At 41.4% G+C, this 17,223-nt stretch overlaps 1 protein-coding gene and 1 long non-coding RNA gene across 3 annotated transcripts in view; one reads left to right on the top strand and one right to left on the bottom strand.

Annotated features, from left to right (window-relative positions):
- The window catches only part of FREM2 (FRAS1 related extracellular matrix 2), a 161,651-nt gene extending 153,217 nt beyond the window's left edge, over positions 1 to 8,434 (top strand). Inside the window, exons 23-24 of one of the 2 annotated variants that reach the window (XR_007473229.1) lie at positions 103 to 249; positions 3,204 to 3,340. Coding sequence is in view for 1 of the 2 variants with exons in the window: in XM_004282243.3 (XP_004282291.2) it covers positions 103 to 249; positions 3,204 to 3,713 (657 nt within the window). In the remaining variant the exon portion in view is untranslated. Of the gene's footprint in view, positions 1 to 102; positions 250 to 3,203 lie in introns of both variants that reach the window. The other variant, XM_004282243.3, reaches the window with a different exon arrangement.
- LOC125961986 (uncharacterized) lies at positions 5,459 to 11,094 on the bottom strand. The gene is made up of 2 exons (XR_007473237.1): positions 8,562 to 11,094; positions 5,459 to 7,254 (listed from the first exon to the last, which is right to left on the bottom strand). It is a non-coding gene; the product is annotated as an uncharacterized LOC125961986 (long non-coding RNA).
- Between the last annotated feature and the right edge of the window lie 6,129 nt (positions 11,095 to 17,223).

The raw sequence follows: 17,223 nt of genomic DNA, 5'->3' as shown, positions 1-17,223 counted from the left end.
CTTACTGTAATTGGTACTTGCACAAAACTAATAGGAAAACCTTCTGCATTTGTAAAAGTTGGCATTATCTACAGCAATCCTCATTTTCCTTATTGCCTAAAGGACAAAGCTCAGCCGGAGACACAAGCCACCAGTTTTGGAAATGTCCTGTTTAACGCCAAACTGGCAGTGGACGACCCTGAAGCTATCTTGTTAGTGAATCAGCCTGGATCCGATGGATTTAAAGTCGACTCAACACCACTCTTTCAGGTGGGCCAATAACAAGGTCACTTACAAGAGGTGTGTAACCACATGCAAGTTACTTAACATCTGAGCACCTCAGATGTCTCCCATGTAGAAGGCAGTAATTGTCATACTGCGTAGAGTTAATGTGAACTTTGAGTAAAATAACGCGTGTAAACCACACCAGACCCTCCTGGGCTCATAGTGAACATTCCACAAATGTTAGCTATTATTATGTTTATTAATGTATTCATGTTATTTTAAGTCTACGTTTAATGAAGACCCTTATTCAGTCCAGAATATAAATCTAAATGTGATGGTTGGGAACTCTGCTCTTATTGTTCGAAACCTCCTCTCGGTTGACTTTTTATGGCCACCTTTATAAGAGTGATCTTGTGTGAACTGCTGGACTCAGAGAAACAACTGTGCACAGCCCAGGAATCTCTATTCTTTTTTTTTTTAATATAAAGAAATTTATTTTGAAATAGAATAAAGTTTCAGGGGTACAACATAGTGTCACAATTTTAAAGGTTCTACTCCATTTATAGTTATTATAAAATATTGGCTGTATTCCCTGTGCTGTACAATATAGCCTTGTAGCTTACTTATTTTATACGTGGTAGTTTGTACCTCTTAATCCCCTACTCCTATCTTGTCCCTCCCCTACTTTCCTCTCCCCACTGGTAACCACTACGTTGTTCTCTGTATCTGTGAGTCTGTTTCTGTTTTCTTATATTCACCAGTTTGTTTTATTTTTTAGATTCCACATATAAGTGGTATTATACAGTAGTTGTCTTTCTCTGTCTGACTTATTTTACTGAGCATAATACCCTCCAAGTCCATCTGTGTTGTTACAAATGGCAAAATTTCAATCTTTTTCTGGACGAGTAGTATTCCATTGTACATATATATACCACATCTTCTTTATCCATTCATCTGTTGATGGACACTTAGGTTGTTTCCATATCTTGGCTATTGTAAATAGTGCTGCTATGAACATTGGGGTGCATATATCTTCTAGAATAAATATGTTTGTTTTCTTTAAGTATATACCCAAGAGTGGAATTGCTGGATCATATGGTAGTTCTATTTTTAGTTTTTTGAGGAACCTCCATACTGTTTTCCACAGTGGCTTCACCAAATTACATTCCCATCAAAAGTATACAATGGTTCCCTTTTCTTCACATCCTCACCAACACTTGTTATTTGTGTTCTTTTTCATGATAGCTATTCTGACCAGTGAGAGGTGACAGCTTATTGTGGTTTTGACTTGCATTTCTCTGATGATTAATGATGTTGAGCATCTTTTCGTGTGCCTTTTGGCCATCTGTATGTCTTCTTTGGGAAAATGTCTACTCAGGTCTTCTGCCTATTTTTTAAATCAGGTTGTATTTTTTTAACATCTTTATTGGAGTATGATTGCTTTACAATGGTGTGTTAGTTTCTGCTTTATAACAAAGTGAATCAGCTATACATATACATATATCCCTATATCCCTTCCCTCTTGCGTCTCCCTCCCACCCTCCGTCCCGCCCCTCTAGGTGGTCACAAAGCACCGAGCTGATCTCCCTGTGCTATGCGGCTGCTTCCCACTAGCTATCTATTTTACATTTGGTAGTGTATATATGTCCATGCCACTCTCTCACTTCGTCCCAGCTTACCCTTCCCCCTCCCCGTGTCCTCAAGTCCATTCTCTACGTCTGTGTCTTTATTCCTGTCTTGCCCCTAGGTTCTTCAGAACTTTTCTTTTTTTTTTAGATTCCACATATATGTGTTAGCATATGGTATTTATTTTTCTCTTTCTGACTTACTTCACTCTGTATGACAGACTGTAGGTCCATCCACCTCACTACAGATAACTCAACTTCATTTCTTTTTATGGCTGAGTAATGGAATCTCTATTCTTAAATACTTTATAAACGAAGATAGAAAGTTCTAACCTAGAGATAGAAGGTAGCAAGAGACCCAGGAGACCATAACACTGAGCAGACAAATGAGACAAATTAGAGATGTGTCCACACTGTGAATCCTTGGGGGAGCAAGTGCATCTTTTAGGATGTTTACTGAAAATTGTCCAGACAGGATGGGCTGGAGAAATATGTTATCTTTATTCCTCGTAAAGAAGGATGCTTGAGAAAGCATGTCTGTTCTTCTGAATCTTTTCAAACAGGAAGTTAAGTTAAAGTATGATTTGTTTTGTTTCGTTTTTGTTTTTAATGTTAACTCTGAAGGCACTTGACCTCTTCTAAATCCTGAAGGCTTCAAAGAGCCATCAGAAAATGCCTTCTTTTCACAAACCCTGAAAAGCAGAAAAACTGACCTTTTCTATGACCTTATGTGTAAAATACACAGCAAGACATACTGGGAAAGAGTCTTGAGGTTCAGAAGGTCTGACTCTAGTCCTGCCTCTGATACTAACTAGTTCAGTGACCTTAGGCAAGTCACTTAACCGCTACATATTCTCATTTACTCATTTTTTACTATTTAATTTTTGTAGTTTTTAAAAGGTTACACTCCATTTACAGTTATTACAAAATATTGGCTGTATTCCCCATGTTGTACAGTACATCCCTGGAACCTGCCTTACACCCAATAGTTTGTACTCCCACTCCTGTACCCTTATATTGCCCCCCCTCCCTTCCCACTGGTAACCAGTGGTTTACGCTCTATATCTGTGTCATTCGCTCATCTTTTAAATGAGTAAGTTAGACTGTGTGATCCGGAGTTCTCTGCAGCTCTGACAAGTCATAGCTTACCAAATATTTACCACCACGTGCTCCCTTAAGAGCTGCACGGCGTATTTTATAGAGCGCTTTACACAAAGCCTTGCGCGTACTACACGTGTAAAAATATTACGGATGTGAGTTCTGCGGACTAAGTTAAATGATTATTATCTGTGCCATGAGTTTCTCTTGCAGAGTCGTGAATGTTTAGGTTGGCATAGGCTTTAATTTTCTGATGAATAGAGTCGTGTTTCCTAGGTCTCTCTGGGTCGAGAATGGTACATACACACCATCTACACAGTAAGATCCAAAGACAACGCCAATCGAGGCCTTGGCAAACGAAGCGTGGAGTACCAGTACCACTCTCTGGTGAGTAAAGGGAAGCCCCAGGCAACTTCCAAGAGCCGGAAGAAGAGGGAAATCAGGAGCACACCCCCGCTGGTGTGGGAAATCGGGGCTGAAAACAACCGAGGAACAAACATCCAGCACATCGCCCTGGACCGCAGCAGCAGGAAGCAGATCCCCCAGGGGAGGGTTCCTCCTGACGGCGTCCTCCCCCGGGAGCTCAACCGTCCCACCTCTGAGGTCAGCCTGGTCACGGTGGTGGGAGGCGTCGCGGTGGGACTCCTCGCACTCTGCCTCACTGCCATGGCAGTGATGATGCGCCAGGGCAAGAGCGGCAGGAGGAAGGACACCCCCAAGGGCTCCGGCAGCACCGAGCCCATGATGCCCCCGCGGGGCCACCGCAGCGACAGCTCAGAGGTTTGACGGCCACAGGTGGAATTCAGCCTTTTCCTCAAGTGCGCAGGAAAAGACAATGGAAACCCAGTGCTTCTGTCAACAGCTGCTCAGAGGACCTGACTGTACTAGTGAACTTTGATTTGCATGCTGTCCACTCGTTCAGGCATCAAAGGACAAATTCAGACCACAGACCACATCTTTCCTCTTGCCCAGAAGGCATCAAGTATGTATCCAGATGTACACAGAGCCATAGACGGACGGTGAGGAATGTACTTCTCACCTTAGGCATTTTCTCTACACAGTAGAGATGAACCTATTCAACGGTGCTAACAGACCCCTTCAGAAGTTTAAGAGGAGTCTATTGTTGCTATATTAGTATGTCTTGAAGGTGCAATTATCACATTGTTTATTCATTGTATAACAGTTTATTACTAAAAAGGTTTTAATTGGTAGTCTCGAAGAATGATGAATACACTGTTTATTGTGACAAGTTTTCTAATAGGCGAAGACAGCATGGAATTACGACCGAGGGTAGCTCAGCCCACACATCACATTTTTTCCTACTGGAGAGAGAGTGGAAGGAAAGACAGAGGGACAGTAACCTACTCACTTCAATTTGGATTGCTTCTCATCTTCGTCGGACCCTTCTTGTTTCATTTGCTTATTTAATTTTAAATTAAACCAAAGAATATCTTAAGTCTGGAGAAGATTGCTGAAGAGTGACCGCTCTGTTCGGGTACCTGGTCAGAAATAGAATTCTTGCATGATAATACGGTATTGGTGCTCATCGGAGAGGGTTGGTGACATTTTGATGATGAAGAAATGCCATAGAGTTAGATTCACATTTACAAGACAATGTTCTTTAAGAACTGAGCCTAGATGTTTGCAGTATTGAACCCATAAATGATCAGGACAAATATCATTCTGATGGTGAAGGGAGAAAGTGGTATTTATTAATATAATATGTTTAACCAAAGTGCCTCTTACCTATACTTTATAGAATAAAAGAACATTTTAACAACGACACATGAGTTTAACCCTCACAACAGCATCACACAGCAAGGTCCAAAACTCAAATTGTCCAGAAGACATTTTATTAGCTTTCTAATAGACACCTGGTCCAAACGATGGAAATCCCTTCAACCGTCATTCCAGAGATGATCTTAGAGGTGGCCAGCATCCCTGATCATATTCTTTTTTTTTTTTTTTGGCCATGCCACGCAGCATGCAGGATCTTAGTTCTCCCACCATGAATCGAACCTGTGCCCCCTGCAGTGGAAGCGCAAAGTCCTATCCACTGGACCACCAGGGAAGTCCCGATCATATTCTTTGATCAAAGAAGAAGACCTCACTCTCTGGCATCTTCAGTTCAGTGAACTGATGCGGTGTGGCCCATCTCAGTACCTAAAAGTATAACTTGTAATACTGCTTGCAGTGTTCAAAACCAAGGACTTGAGTGAGCTTGCTCGGCAAGCTTCTCATTGTCTTTCTAAGAAATGTGCTTGCATCAAATAGCAGAATTTTCGATCGGAAAGGGAAAATGTCAGTAGTTTAGTGACCAATCTTCCAAAAGCTAGTAAATGTATTTCAAACGACAATAAGGTCAGGAGAAAAAGAACCTGACCTAAAGACTAACCCTCAAGTGCTGCCTGGGGTCCTCTTTCATTTCTAGTTATAACCTGGCCAAGCTGGACGTCCTGGTGGAATGGAGATGTTTAGAAGGCTAACCTCTCCTCAGGTCATACAGTCATTTCCAGCTCGGTGTCTGTGAGTACCAACCATCTCTTGATTGAAAAAGGGAAGCGACACTGGTGCTGGGAGAGAGGCCAAATGTATCCAATACTTGCCTCTCTTGGGGGCAGCTCTGCATTTGACATTCAAAGTCTTTTAAAGGATAGAGTAGACCGTATTCTCCTTCCATTGGGGAATATACAAATGCCACCTACAATTCAAAGGTCTCCCAAAGGACTTATATAAAGAGAAAGTACTGTATAACCCAGGAGATCACTTATCAAATAAACATTAATACTTTCTTAATGATCCCCTTTTCTTTTGCTTTGCCCTCTGGTAAGATGCTTAGCTACTTCTTTGGCTACCTCGTAACTTGTATAGGAATGAGCATGACTTAAGCAACTTCAAATAGTGTGTGGACTTTTTACTACTTAACCATTGGATTCAGTGTGTGTAGACTGTTAGACCCTAAGTACTCTCAGTTGACTTTATGTTATGTTAGTAGTTAAGATGCTTCTGAGCCTGACTGTCATACAGCCTTAGGGGTCTCTGTGACTAAATATGTTATCAATGAAGCATCATTACAAGAAGTCTATTTTGAGCCTTTGAGCCAGGCTGGTTTTTTACCAAATTTCTCTCTACAGTGAGTTGTTCTAATGAGACGACTTTGGATGAATTGGAGTGCTTATACAGTACAGAACACATCCTTTCCTAACAAAGAAAAATCTCTCCCTCTCTGCCCATCTCCTTCTCTCTTTCTCTCCCTCTTCTCTTCTTCCTTCCTTTCCTCCCAGTGAAAAAAGAGAGCCTGTGGGAATTAAGCAGAGTTTCTTAAGTGTAAGCTTGGATTTCTGCATCATTTTCTTAATATTTATGTACTGAATATGTGACTTAATAGACATTTAATCAAAAACTTTTTAGTGGAAAAAAGAATCAAACACAATGCTTTGTTGTGCAGTAAAACAGATCCTTAGTTTCAATATTTTGTTTTTAGAGAGTTATTCTGGTACAATCAGAATAAATACATAAAATAACTTCCATAGAGGACAGGATATAAGCAGTAATAGCTCCTTAGATACTCATAGCTTCTGACTCCAATGAAAACAAGGTCTTGTTGACATTATATAGTAAACACAAAACAATATTAAACTTTAGTGGCTCAACTGGTATATGAACCATGACACATGAAAACATCTAAGTGTGTTTTAACAATGGTTTTATTTATTTCAGTTAATTCCCTCAGTTAATGTTTACCAAATGCTCCCCTAGGATTAGCCACTTTGAGAGATTACTTGGAAACCAAGGTACTCTCCCTGCCCTCGGGCAGGTTGCCTCGAATGTGGCTCTTTCTTTGGACTAAAGGGATCAAGATTTGTATTGGTTTCTCTCCTGGACAAACAACACACCAGGCGCATCTGTGAACCATAATTTAAAAATCTCTCTAGAGGACCAGCAGTAGAGTCTACTCTTCTCCATCTAAAGAACCCCACGTTATGGATCATTCTGAACACAACTCTAATACAAAAGATTTCAAATCAGTCATTTAATGGAATCATCCTTTGCAAACCCACTCAGAGAAAGTACATTGCAGAGATGTAGGTGGCCCTGCATATTCTTTTCCTCTTGATGGAAGACAGACCCCCTTTATTCCAAGAATGGGATATAACACCTAAACTCTTCTTCTAGTTCTGTAACTCACCAGCACCTCCTGAAGTCCACTCTTTCACAAGCATCACAATGTGTGAACAACATGAGGACAGGTCAGCTGGAATTCTGCTGCCATACTTCTGCACAGCATTTGTGACAAGAGGACCAATTCTTGTGAAGGGATTCAGCTCTGGAAGCAAAAAAAGAGCCTCTTTATCAAGTCATCTTACCTCTAATTATTTTCCAAGGTACCAACTCCAAAGTCAATTTTTAAAATGAGAACAGAACTGTGTAAAACCCACAGAGAGCCTTTCCTCATACAAATCAGTGCTAAAGGCTAAAGCAGCCCCCAACTGAGAAATTAAATTAGAGTAACAACAGAGTGAAATGTAATGACATTTAGATTTTAAAAGCTGGAAATCTGATTTCAGCTACTGCTTTGAAAATATCTATTTAGTATCAACTTAAAAACCAACTTAGTCCTTTAATAGGAAAACAAAATTTTTTTAAGATGCAAATGGTTTACAAATTAGAAATTTACATAATTGTATTAATTTGAAAACAAGCACATTATGGTTCTTTGAAACTTTCATTTTTTTTCTAGCCATGATAGCAATAATAAAAGGATGAAAACAGGTGTCTTCACTCACCATACGGCAAATGAATGGGACTCAAAGATTCCACATTCCAACTTGTCAAGGCTTAGAAATGTATCATTTGGCCAGAAACTATAAATACTACTGTTATCTCTCTCTCTCTCTCTCTCTCTCTCTCTCTCTCTCTCTCACACACACACACACACACACACACACGTGCATAAAAAAACAGCCAAACAACTCATTTCTAGAAAACAACGACACAAAAAACATAGTTCTACCCGAAAATGCCCATTTTGAAGATTTTCAAGGTCAACGCAATTGTCATTTGTAAAAACAGACTATGGTGGGAGTTTCTGTGACATTAATTCAAAGGTTAATATGTTTCCTTAAGATTTTTCTCCTAGAATTGATCCCAGTATTACATGGTAATGACACAGGAATTCTTAGAAAATGTCTTCCATAGGCTCGAAATATTCCTCACTGTTTATTTCTCTTTGTTTCCATATCCTTGGATGTTAAGAACATAATACTTTGAGATTTTGGTAGTTATTTTTATTTTGATAAGAGATTTTAAAACAGAAGTACATGGTATTTTCCTACAGTTTTTACTAGAAAGATTACACAGAAACGTTTTAAATAGGGAAAGAAAGCCGATTCTGTCTTTAGAAATAAAGTTGATAAAACAAAATAGACTAATGTGAGACTCTTTTAATTTTATTGGGAGAAAAGTGAGAATGTTGACTTTACAAACTTTTAAACAGCTTTGCTTTCTTCCCGATCTTTCAAGTGCATTTATTTTCTTTTCCCTGACATTTGTGTGCATTTTCTTCAGTATTGTGTTTTGCTAAAGAACAAATACAACAACATCAAAAACAACTGCTGTAGCAACAACACCTACTTTTACTTTGTTTTCTTTCCTTTTTCCTTCCTTTCTTGCTTTCTTTTCTTCTTTCTTTCATGGGCTTTGTTTTCTTCTCTCTCTGAGATTTGTCGTTCTTCCAGTATTGTTTCCCTTTTAGTTTTGAAACCATTACCATTTTCACTAAATCATTAGCATTCTCATTCATCTGAAAGCTGGCAAGTGAGCACAGGGTTTTCGCAGTAGCCCTTCTTTAGAAAATGTTCAGGCTTTTGGATGAAGGGAAAAAAAGAACTTCCTGCAAAAGATCAAAAGCATCATGTTGAATAATGTGATGACAATCTGTGCCTTGCTTTTCTCTCAGTGGAGGTTCAACATTGACATTTAAGATGTAAAAAAGAAAAATCCCTGTAAGACTTTAATTGAGTAAGAATAAAAGGTCAAAGATCACGCAGATGAAGTTGTTTTGGATGACTGAATACTTTGCGATGAAATAAATGGCAAAAAAATTATTAAAATCTTAACAGCGTTGAAGTATTGATATTTAAAATTATAATCATCAGATGCACAAGACTTCTACTACTACCCAGACGTGGCCTCCGCTGATTACATGATTCCTTAAACACTCTAAGTGAATTTCTACTACAGATATTTATTTTTTCTGATGTTTAGCCCTGTAACATAGGAAATGTCAGGGTTGTACCTTAAAAAAGAAGAAAGAAAAGAGAAATGTAAACTTTAAAAACTAACATTAAAAATCAAGTCCATTATTAAAAAAATCACTTAAAATACAGAAAGGCAATTACTGGAAGACTAAGAAAATTTGTGTAGGGGCTCACATTAAGCAGATCCCTAAAAGTACAAAGCAGAATCTTTCTCAGTGGCCTCAGGAATTCAAGCTTTTGGCAAGGTATTTTAAGCCCATTTGTCTATACAAAAAATCTTTATCCTGGACAAGGAATTGTATGTTTTATAATTATTTTAAGTGCCTGCTTCTGTACCAAGCGCCCTCAAAAACACTCAGCAAATTTATATTTATCTAGCCACTGAGTGACATAACTGTGTAATAGAATTATTCACAGAACTTAATACCCTTTGTGATTTTCCCACGGGAATTCTTCGAAAACATTCAGGGTCTAGTGTTTTTTTTCATCTGTTTACTAGGGTGCTGCGTATTTGCACGATATTGAAGCTTATCCCTGGGAATTCAATTATGCAAAGAATTTGGAGCCATTCAGTCTTAAATCCATGTCTAAAATAATTCTTGCTACCACTTGCACCTGTTTTCCTTCAAAATACATCACATGTTGAATATAAATAAAGCCCATATAAATATAAAAGTGTTAAAATGGCCAAGTTATAGTGGTGCATTTTATAACTTTCATTCACACTAAAATCACAGAATCCCCGTGGTCTGCAATGAGTGGCAGTTATTCCCATTCTGGTTCTAGAGACTCGGTTCCAGGCTTTCACCCTGGGATCTGTGCTCCCACTACCTCCTAATGTTGCGCTCCTCTGGGTCCTAGTGTCTGCCTACCCATTGTAGACAGGGGCAATGTAGAGTTAGAGGCAACAATATATTTAGGTGACTAACATTTTGTCCCGGGGAGCAGGGTGATAAGACCTTGCTAAGCTCTGAAACTCTGCCCGGCTACACTGGTGAGGATGAATCAACTGATCTGATCTATTGCCGGGTGTCTTTACTGCCAAGGAGACTAGTCACTTTTATGCAAAGTTAACCTAACTCAATCATTACTTGATTTATTTTTAATATCATTTGATTAATTTTAAATTAATCATTTATTACTTTTAAATTAATTCGTATTTTAATTTAACACCAGAAGGAAATGCAAAGACAGCCCCTTATAACTGTTGAAGACAAATCCCCCCAAAGGGGCAAAATACACAAAAGAAGGCGGAGTTGGGGGGGACGGGGGGAAGAAATCCTGTCAAAGCTCTTCCGGCACTTCCAAGGCTCAGGGGAGAAATGGTCACGTTTTAGCAAAAATGTTGCGATCAGCAACAGAAATGTGTGGCTCAATCAGTCCTCACCATAGGAGAAAAAGAAGGTGTGTGTGGTAGGGAAATTTCCACACTGCGTGGGACAAAGCCTGACCTCCAGGATGTTGGGGAAGGGAACCAAGGAAAGGAAGATTCATGATCCAGCCCCACCACAGTATTGACGGTGGAAGGTAGGATCTCCCTGCTAGAAAGTCACAACCAGCACACAGGCACCCAATTTAAAGGAGAAGCCCCCAAACCAGATTTAGTCAAAGTGGACCTGACTAGGAAAAAAGTCACCAGGAGCAGAGTCAGGCTCTGCTGAGACTACCCTCTACTGATTCCTCCCTAACCGCCCCCCAAGCCAGGAAACTGCCCCAAAGGAAGTTTGATAGGAAGCTTTGAAAATCCTATTCCCAACAGCTCCCAAAGCATTTCAGGATGTTAAGATCTCATCCTATAAATTTAAATGTGACTAATTGCAAAGTGACAAAAGGTAGTAGAGAGGTTACTGGACAGAATAACATTATATCCAAAGGAAATTAGGGCAGGTCAGAGATGCATGCAGGGTACTCACCAGGGGAAGAATATTTGGAGAAGGGTATAGGCAAAAAAAGGTCAGAACATTTCCCCAGACCTTCCTCAGAGTTGAAACTGTTCAGAAGACAAAGAGTCAGAAACACAGAGGCTGCATTAGAACACATGAGAGCTGAGGCCTGACGTCGTTGTGCCACTTCTGATGAGGACCCCCCTCCCTTCCACAGCACTGCCACCATTTGGCTTGAATTCTGGAGAGACGGCTAAATCAAGAGGCACTGCTGATACCCAAGTGGCAGAAGAGAAGGCCTCAAAGGCAGGGGCCTGAATCAAAGCAGCTTTGTTTATAATTTACAGATGGATGATTTTCTGTTGGAACGACTTACACAGCATATTCTTTCCAGGGCATTTCCTGTACATTAAAACAGGGGTCTGCTCTGCGTGGATGAATTCTCTAATTCGTCTCCTTGGAGATGAGCCCTCCTTCTGTGGAGATGAGGACCCCAGGCTCATGACTTGGTGTTTTTAAACCTAAGTTTTATTATAATTCAGGTACGACACGGCCAACAGGTCAAGAGACAACTGCCATTGAAAAGATAGCTTAGTTATACTCACAGATCCCAAGAGGAGCTGGCACACTGCATGCACCACCAGGGCACTAGGGGAGCAACAGCGTACATCAGGAGGCAAGGGACTTCCCTGGTGGAGCAGTGGTTGGGAATCTGCCTGCCAGTGCAGGGGGCACAGGTTCGATCCCTGGTCCGGGAGGATCCCACATGCCGCGGAGCAGCTGGGCCCGTGTGCCGCAACTACTGAGCCTGCGCTCTGGAGCCTGTGCTCCGCAACAACAGAGGCCACAGCGGTGAGAAGACCGCGCACCGCAGCAAGAGATGGCCCCCGCTCGCACAGCAACAGAGACCCAACACAGCCAAAAATAAATTAATTAATTTAAAAAAAAATCAGGAGGCAAAAGAAGCAAAGGCAAAGTGCAGGCAAGAGCCTTTATCGTGGTTTCCATGGGAAGGAATGGGTGAGGCAGGTAAGCGGTTTAGGATTTGCTAGTTTGAATCATTTTGCTGGGCCCTGGGACACTGAGCTGTCCCTAATTATCTGGTACCTGGCGCTAGGGTGATGAGGGCAGATGGTGTGGCCCAGGATGTGAGGGCCAGATAAAGGAGGCGGTGGGGTTAGGAGCTCTGAATTGTTTGGTTTGCATATGAAAGGCATAAATGGCTAGGAATTGATTAGTCCTCTTTGAGTCTGTGGTAAGGGCAGAGTTAAGTAGATTCTAGAAGAAGAACTAGGATCTTTTCATCTCAACTCCCAAGATATTTAATTATACTCCAAATCACAGCAATAAGCACAAAGACCTTCAAAACCAAAGTCAAACTGATAAAAATTTTAGACTATTTCTTTCCTCCTCGCAAACAGCACTCAAATCCCTCAGCAAAAGGTAAAAGAAGGAAAAGCAAAGTTTGTGAGAAGCAATGAGGAGTCTTCTGTCCCAGTTGTGTCCAGTCCCCCAGGCCCTCAGTCCAGCCACTGGAAGTTCCTAGGAGTTGTGAGCAGAGAAACAAGACGTGGGGTTGGGGGGGGCGGCAGAGCGGGGGGTAGCAGGTGGCTGAATGGGCCTTTTTTAATGTTTCAGAGGAAATCTGAAATGAATGAATTTTTGGCCAGTGAACAGGGGAGGCCCTTTTGCCAAACTTACTAATTAATAAATCAGTTGTTTTTATAAGGCAATGAATACAATGTCCAAATAGCCAAGAAACAGTCATAGGGGATTTTCAATTCAGCTTGAATTTCTACCCAAAGTAACATTAATTACTGATCATATTTCCTGGAATTGCTGTTTTCCCCACAATCTGCTAGTGAATTGACTTTCTTCTTTAACTTAAAGGTCAAAAAACAAAAACAAAAACAAATTGGAGATAAGCCCCATCCTGCCCCTGCCACTACATGGAGGGACAGACAAATATCAACACGGAGTCAAGCTCCTCAAATGGACTGTGGCCTGCGCTGCTCTAACGGTGTCTTGCCTCCCTCTTTCATACCTAAGATAATTGACAGGGATGTCATCCAATTCACATTTTTCTTTTGTGATCTGGAGCACTGAGGAGGGATTTCTCCCTTTTCTAACAGATACTACAAAGTTACAAGCAAGCAAAAATTATGTTGACAGAGGAATTTCTATCTTGGCTGATTAAAAAAAAAAAAAGATGAAACAACTTCTGGAAATATTTAATAGTTGTGTTCTCTCTCTTGGACTTCGTTTGGAGCGCCCGGCCTTTCTGCGGCGGATTAACAAGCCCATAGGTTCAGAGACAAAGGCTGAGGTAGGGTTCCACCCCTGCAGGAAGGAGAGCGAGTTTATGATTCTCTGTAACACCAGTTAATGGAGCCTCTGGAGTCTTATCTCATGTTTTCCCAGATTCCAGATTTCCCAACATCAGTCAAGCAGTCCTGACTTTTATTGAAGAGACAATCTGTCTAGAGATATTACTGTTTCCTTAAGCAACTCAATAAAAAGACAAAGAAAAAGCCACAGGGTTAGTTCAACTATTCTGTAAGCTGACTTCAGAAGGAAAATTTTTATTCTATTTCTTAGGTATATCACACATATTTCAAAGGGGGGATAAATGGCATTATATGATATTTGATCAGAAAATGGATTCCGTTTTGACAGAATCCTAGAGAACACCAAGACATTCTGGCCTATAGAAATTTACCATAATTTTATTGACTGCATAATATCCGGGGATATACACTGGGATCAATGTGGACTCTGGATTAGTCTGGATTCAAAGAAATAAATTTTCACAAAAATTCTCCTGATGAAATACTACATTATCTTCAAATCTCCACTCAATTACATTTCTTCCTATTACTCATTAAAAAGAAAAGGCTGTGAGGGGTCCCTTCCATTGTCTGCCTTCCTTTCTGATATTTCATGTTATTTATCAGCACCATTTGGATCCCACATGTTGGCAACCTACCATATGGATTCTATACCGAATTAGAAGATTCATGTGATCTAAATTTTACATATCAGGGAGGGATATGTTATTGCTAAATGAGTAAGACTGAGTCCACTAAGAGGCCTCAAGGAGCTTAGGGTCCAGTTGAGGAAGCCAGACTTAGCATATGATGAGCATCAGCTAAATACATCGGTGTGAGATGTCAGTAAATAACCAGGACATGTGTGTGCCACGGAAGACAGGGAAGGGGTCTGCAGGTGTACCGAGGAAGACTTCAAGGGAGAATTGAGACTAATGGATGGGTTGGGTTTGGACTAAGAGAACCCAGAGGCAGGCTTAATTTATAAGCTGTCTGATGAGTTTTGAGCAACTTATCAATTAGATGTTTAGCTAGAGACAAGGGATGAGACAGATAGGAAGCTTGTGGCTAGACTATGAGGAACTTTGAGGGCACAGGTTAGGACCATGGAGTAAGGTCAATATAAAAAATTGGTTTTTGCTCTTAAGAGTGACCAGGCATATGGTAGATTCTCAAGGTTTTGTTGAATAACCATACAGCTAATGAAAGAAGTTCCTCCTTTATAAGAGACTTTCAGGAGAAGATCTGAGAAAGATTGAACTAGAAAAAACACCATTTGCAACTCAATGAGAATACTGTAACTGGGCAAAATAGATGCTAAAAATGTTATGAGAAATATTAATTGGGGGCTTCCCTGGTGGCACAGTGGTTAAGAATCCGTCTGCCAATGCAGGGGACATGGGTTCGATTCCTGGTCCGGGAAGATGCCACATGCTGCGGAGCAACTAAGCCTGTGCACCACATCTACTGAGCCTGTGCTCTAGAGCCCGCCAGCCACGAGCCACAACTACTGAGCCCGTGTGCCACAATTACTTAAGCCCGCGTGCCTAGAGCCCACGCTCCACAATAAGAGAAGCCACCTCAATGAGAAGCCCACGCACTACAACGAAGAGTGGCCCCCGCCCGCCGCAACTAGAGAAAAGCCGGCGCGCAGCAACGGAGACCCAACGCAGCCAAAAATAAAATTAAATTAAAGGAAAAAAAACCAAGAAATATCGATGGGGAACTGAACAGCTGGTGACTCAGTCAGCATCACCAAGTGAAACAGCCAGACGCTGAGTGTGCCCTGATGGGATCCAGGAGGACACACTGGGCTACACATGCTCTTGCCAAAAACTGGTCCTGAATGGAATCACGCTTCCAGATCTAATTAACCAGTTTACTGGAAACAATGCTAAACAACATCAACAAAATTCAGAAAGGGGAAATTCTAGAGGACAAACAACCCAGTTTCTCCAACAAACAAAGGGCACAGAAAGAAACAGGGGATGTGAACATGTAGATTAAGTGAAATTAAGAGGCCAATGAAACACAGAAAGAAACAGGGGCTGTGAACGTGTAGATTAAGTGAAATAGGCCAATGAAACAAAAGCCCTCTCTGTGAGAACTTAGGATTCTTAACTCAAGCAAGCTACAGGTTAAAAGATATTTTTAAGAAGATTGGAGACATTTTAACATGAACTGAGTATTAGATGATATTATATAACACATAGTTCTTGCTGATTACAGTTACATACTGGTTTACATGATATAGTATCTGAAAATCTCCAGAGATGAAGAAGTGACCACCAAAATTATTGGCTGCAGAACCACGCTGTGCTGCTAGATCATCACCAGCAAAATGCGTGTCACGTGCCCCTGCCTCTCTCCCATTGAATTCTGTTCCAAACTCAGGCCACACACCTGTGCATTTCATTGGATAAATCTAATAAACATCTGTAATTGTAGCTTTATTTCACCCTTTAGGACATTAAAGGCCAGGCTTCGCTGGCTAGATCACAGAGTTTTGTGTAAGAGACATCCAGACAGGAAGAGAAAGGGGTGGGAACTTACCCTGTTCTAGTAACAGAGGACAGTGGGAAAAGGGGGTTAAGAGAGAGACAGACAGAGAGATGGTGGAGGGGAAGGAGGGAGTGATTAGGTAAGTGAGGATCACAGAAAGAGCAAGTGGAAGCTTGCCCCCCCCTACCATTTCCCATTTAAGACTCTGGAAAGAGATCACCTCTCCAGGGGTCCCTGTTCCAAGGTTGCACACAGCCAAATACACTAGTGAACAGTACCTGCGATGTCCACAGCCACTAGAAATTGTATTGGCCCAGCAACTAAGGGGCAATGCCTGGGGCAACAAAGGGGGACTTCAGACTCTGCCTCAGCAGTATGGTCAGTGTCACGCCTTGCCTGTCGTTAAAACAGGAAAACCACCTGAAGGGGGTCCTCTGCACTGGCTTAAATGGGGTGGTGCTGGGACTGCATCTCAAGAAGATTAGACACTTCCTTCTCTCCAAAGATGTTGTCAATTATTTCTCCCTCCTAACTCTGCCCTCCCTTCCAGCTTCCCTCGCCAGAAGAAAAACACTTGAGCCTTATTCTGGGGGCAAGTGTGACTGTATTTTGAATATCATCCTTGACACTCACATTCCAGGAGGGCTCTGACCTTTCCTGATTCTTCTACAGTCCTTTGCCCCCAGATATACTTACTTTCTAAGGAGCCCTCTTTAATCAGCCTTTAGTGACTAATACAGTAGATGACCTACGGTAATGCTAAAGAATTAAGGAAGCTGAATGCTGGAAGGCGGAGAGCAATTTGAATCTTCTGGAGAGTTTTCAAACCACACCTGCCGTGGCCGGAGATTCTGCTAGAGCTCTCACACCCCCATTCCCACCCCATGGGACGTGAGCAGGCTGTTTGTTTTGATAAAGAACTTCCAGTGAGTGAGAGAATGATGACCTTCAGGGAGAGCCGCTAGTTTAGAGTTTGCTGTACGCTGGCAGGAAAGATTTGCATTTTCAGTGCCATCACAGAGACCCAAAGAAGGGATAACTGAAGACTGCTGGAACTGGCTAGGAAAAGATTTGGGCAGCAAAATGTCCTTGTATAAGCAGGGCCCCCTGCTCATGTGTTCCTCAGTGCCACAGCTGCCCTGGCCTGTGCTGAGTCTCTGCACCACTGTCCATGAGACGTAGGGTCACTGGTGAAGTGTCTACCTGGTGTGACTTCCTGGACCCAGATACTGGCTGGCGTGGAGGAACTATGCTACATTTTTGTCTGTTAAAGTGCAAATATTTGCCCTGTAAGAAAAAAATCTGAACGTCAGTGAGTTTAAAA

Source organism: Orcinus orca, chromosome 18 (assembly GCF_937001465.1).
Source record: "Orcinus orca chromosome 18, mOrcOrc1.1, whole genome shotgun sequence".
Classification (NCBI taxonomy): domain Eukaryota; kingdom Metazoa; phylum Chordata; class Mammalia; order Artiodactyla; family Delphinidae; genus Orcinus; species Orcinus orca.
Note: the sequence above shows the minus strand (reverse complement) of the source record. Positions and strands in the feature narration are given on the sequence as shown.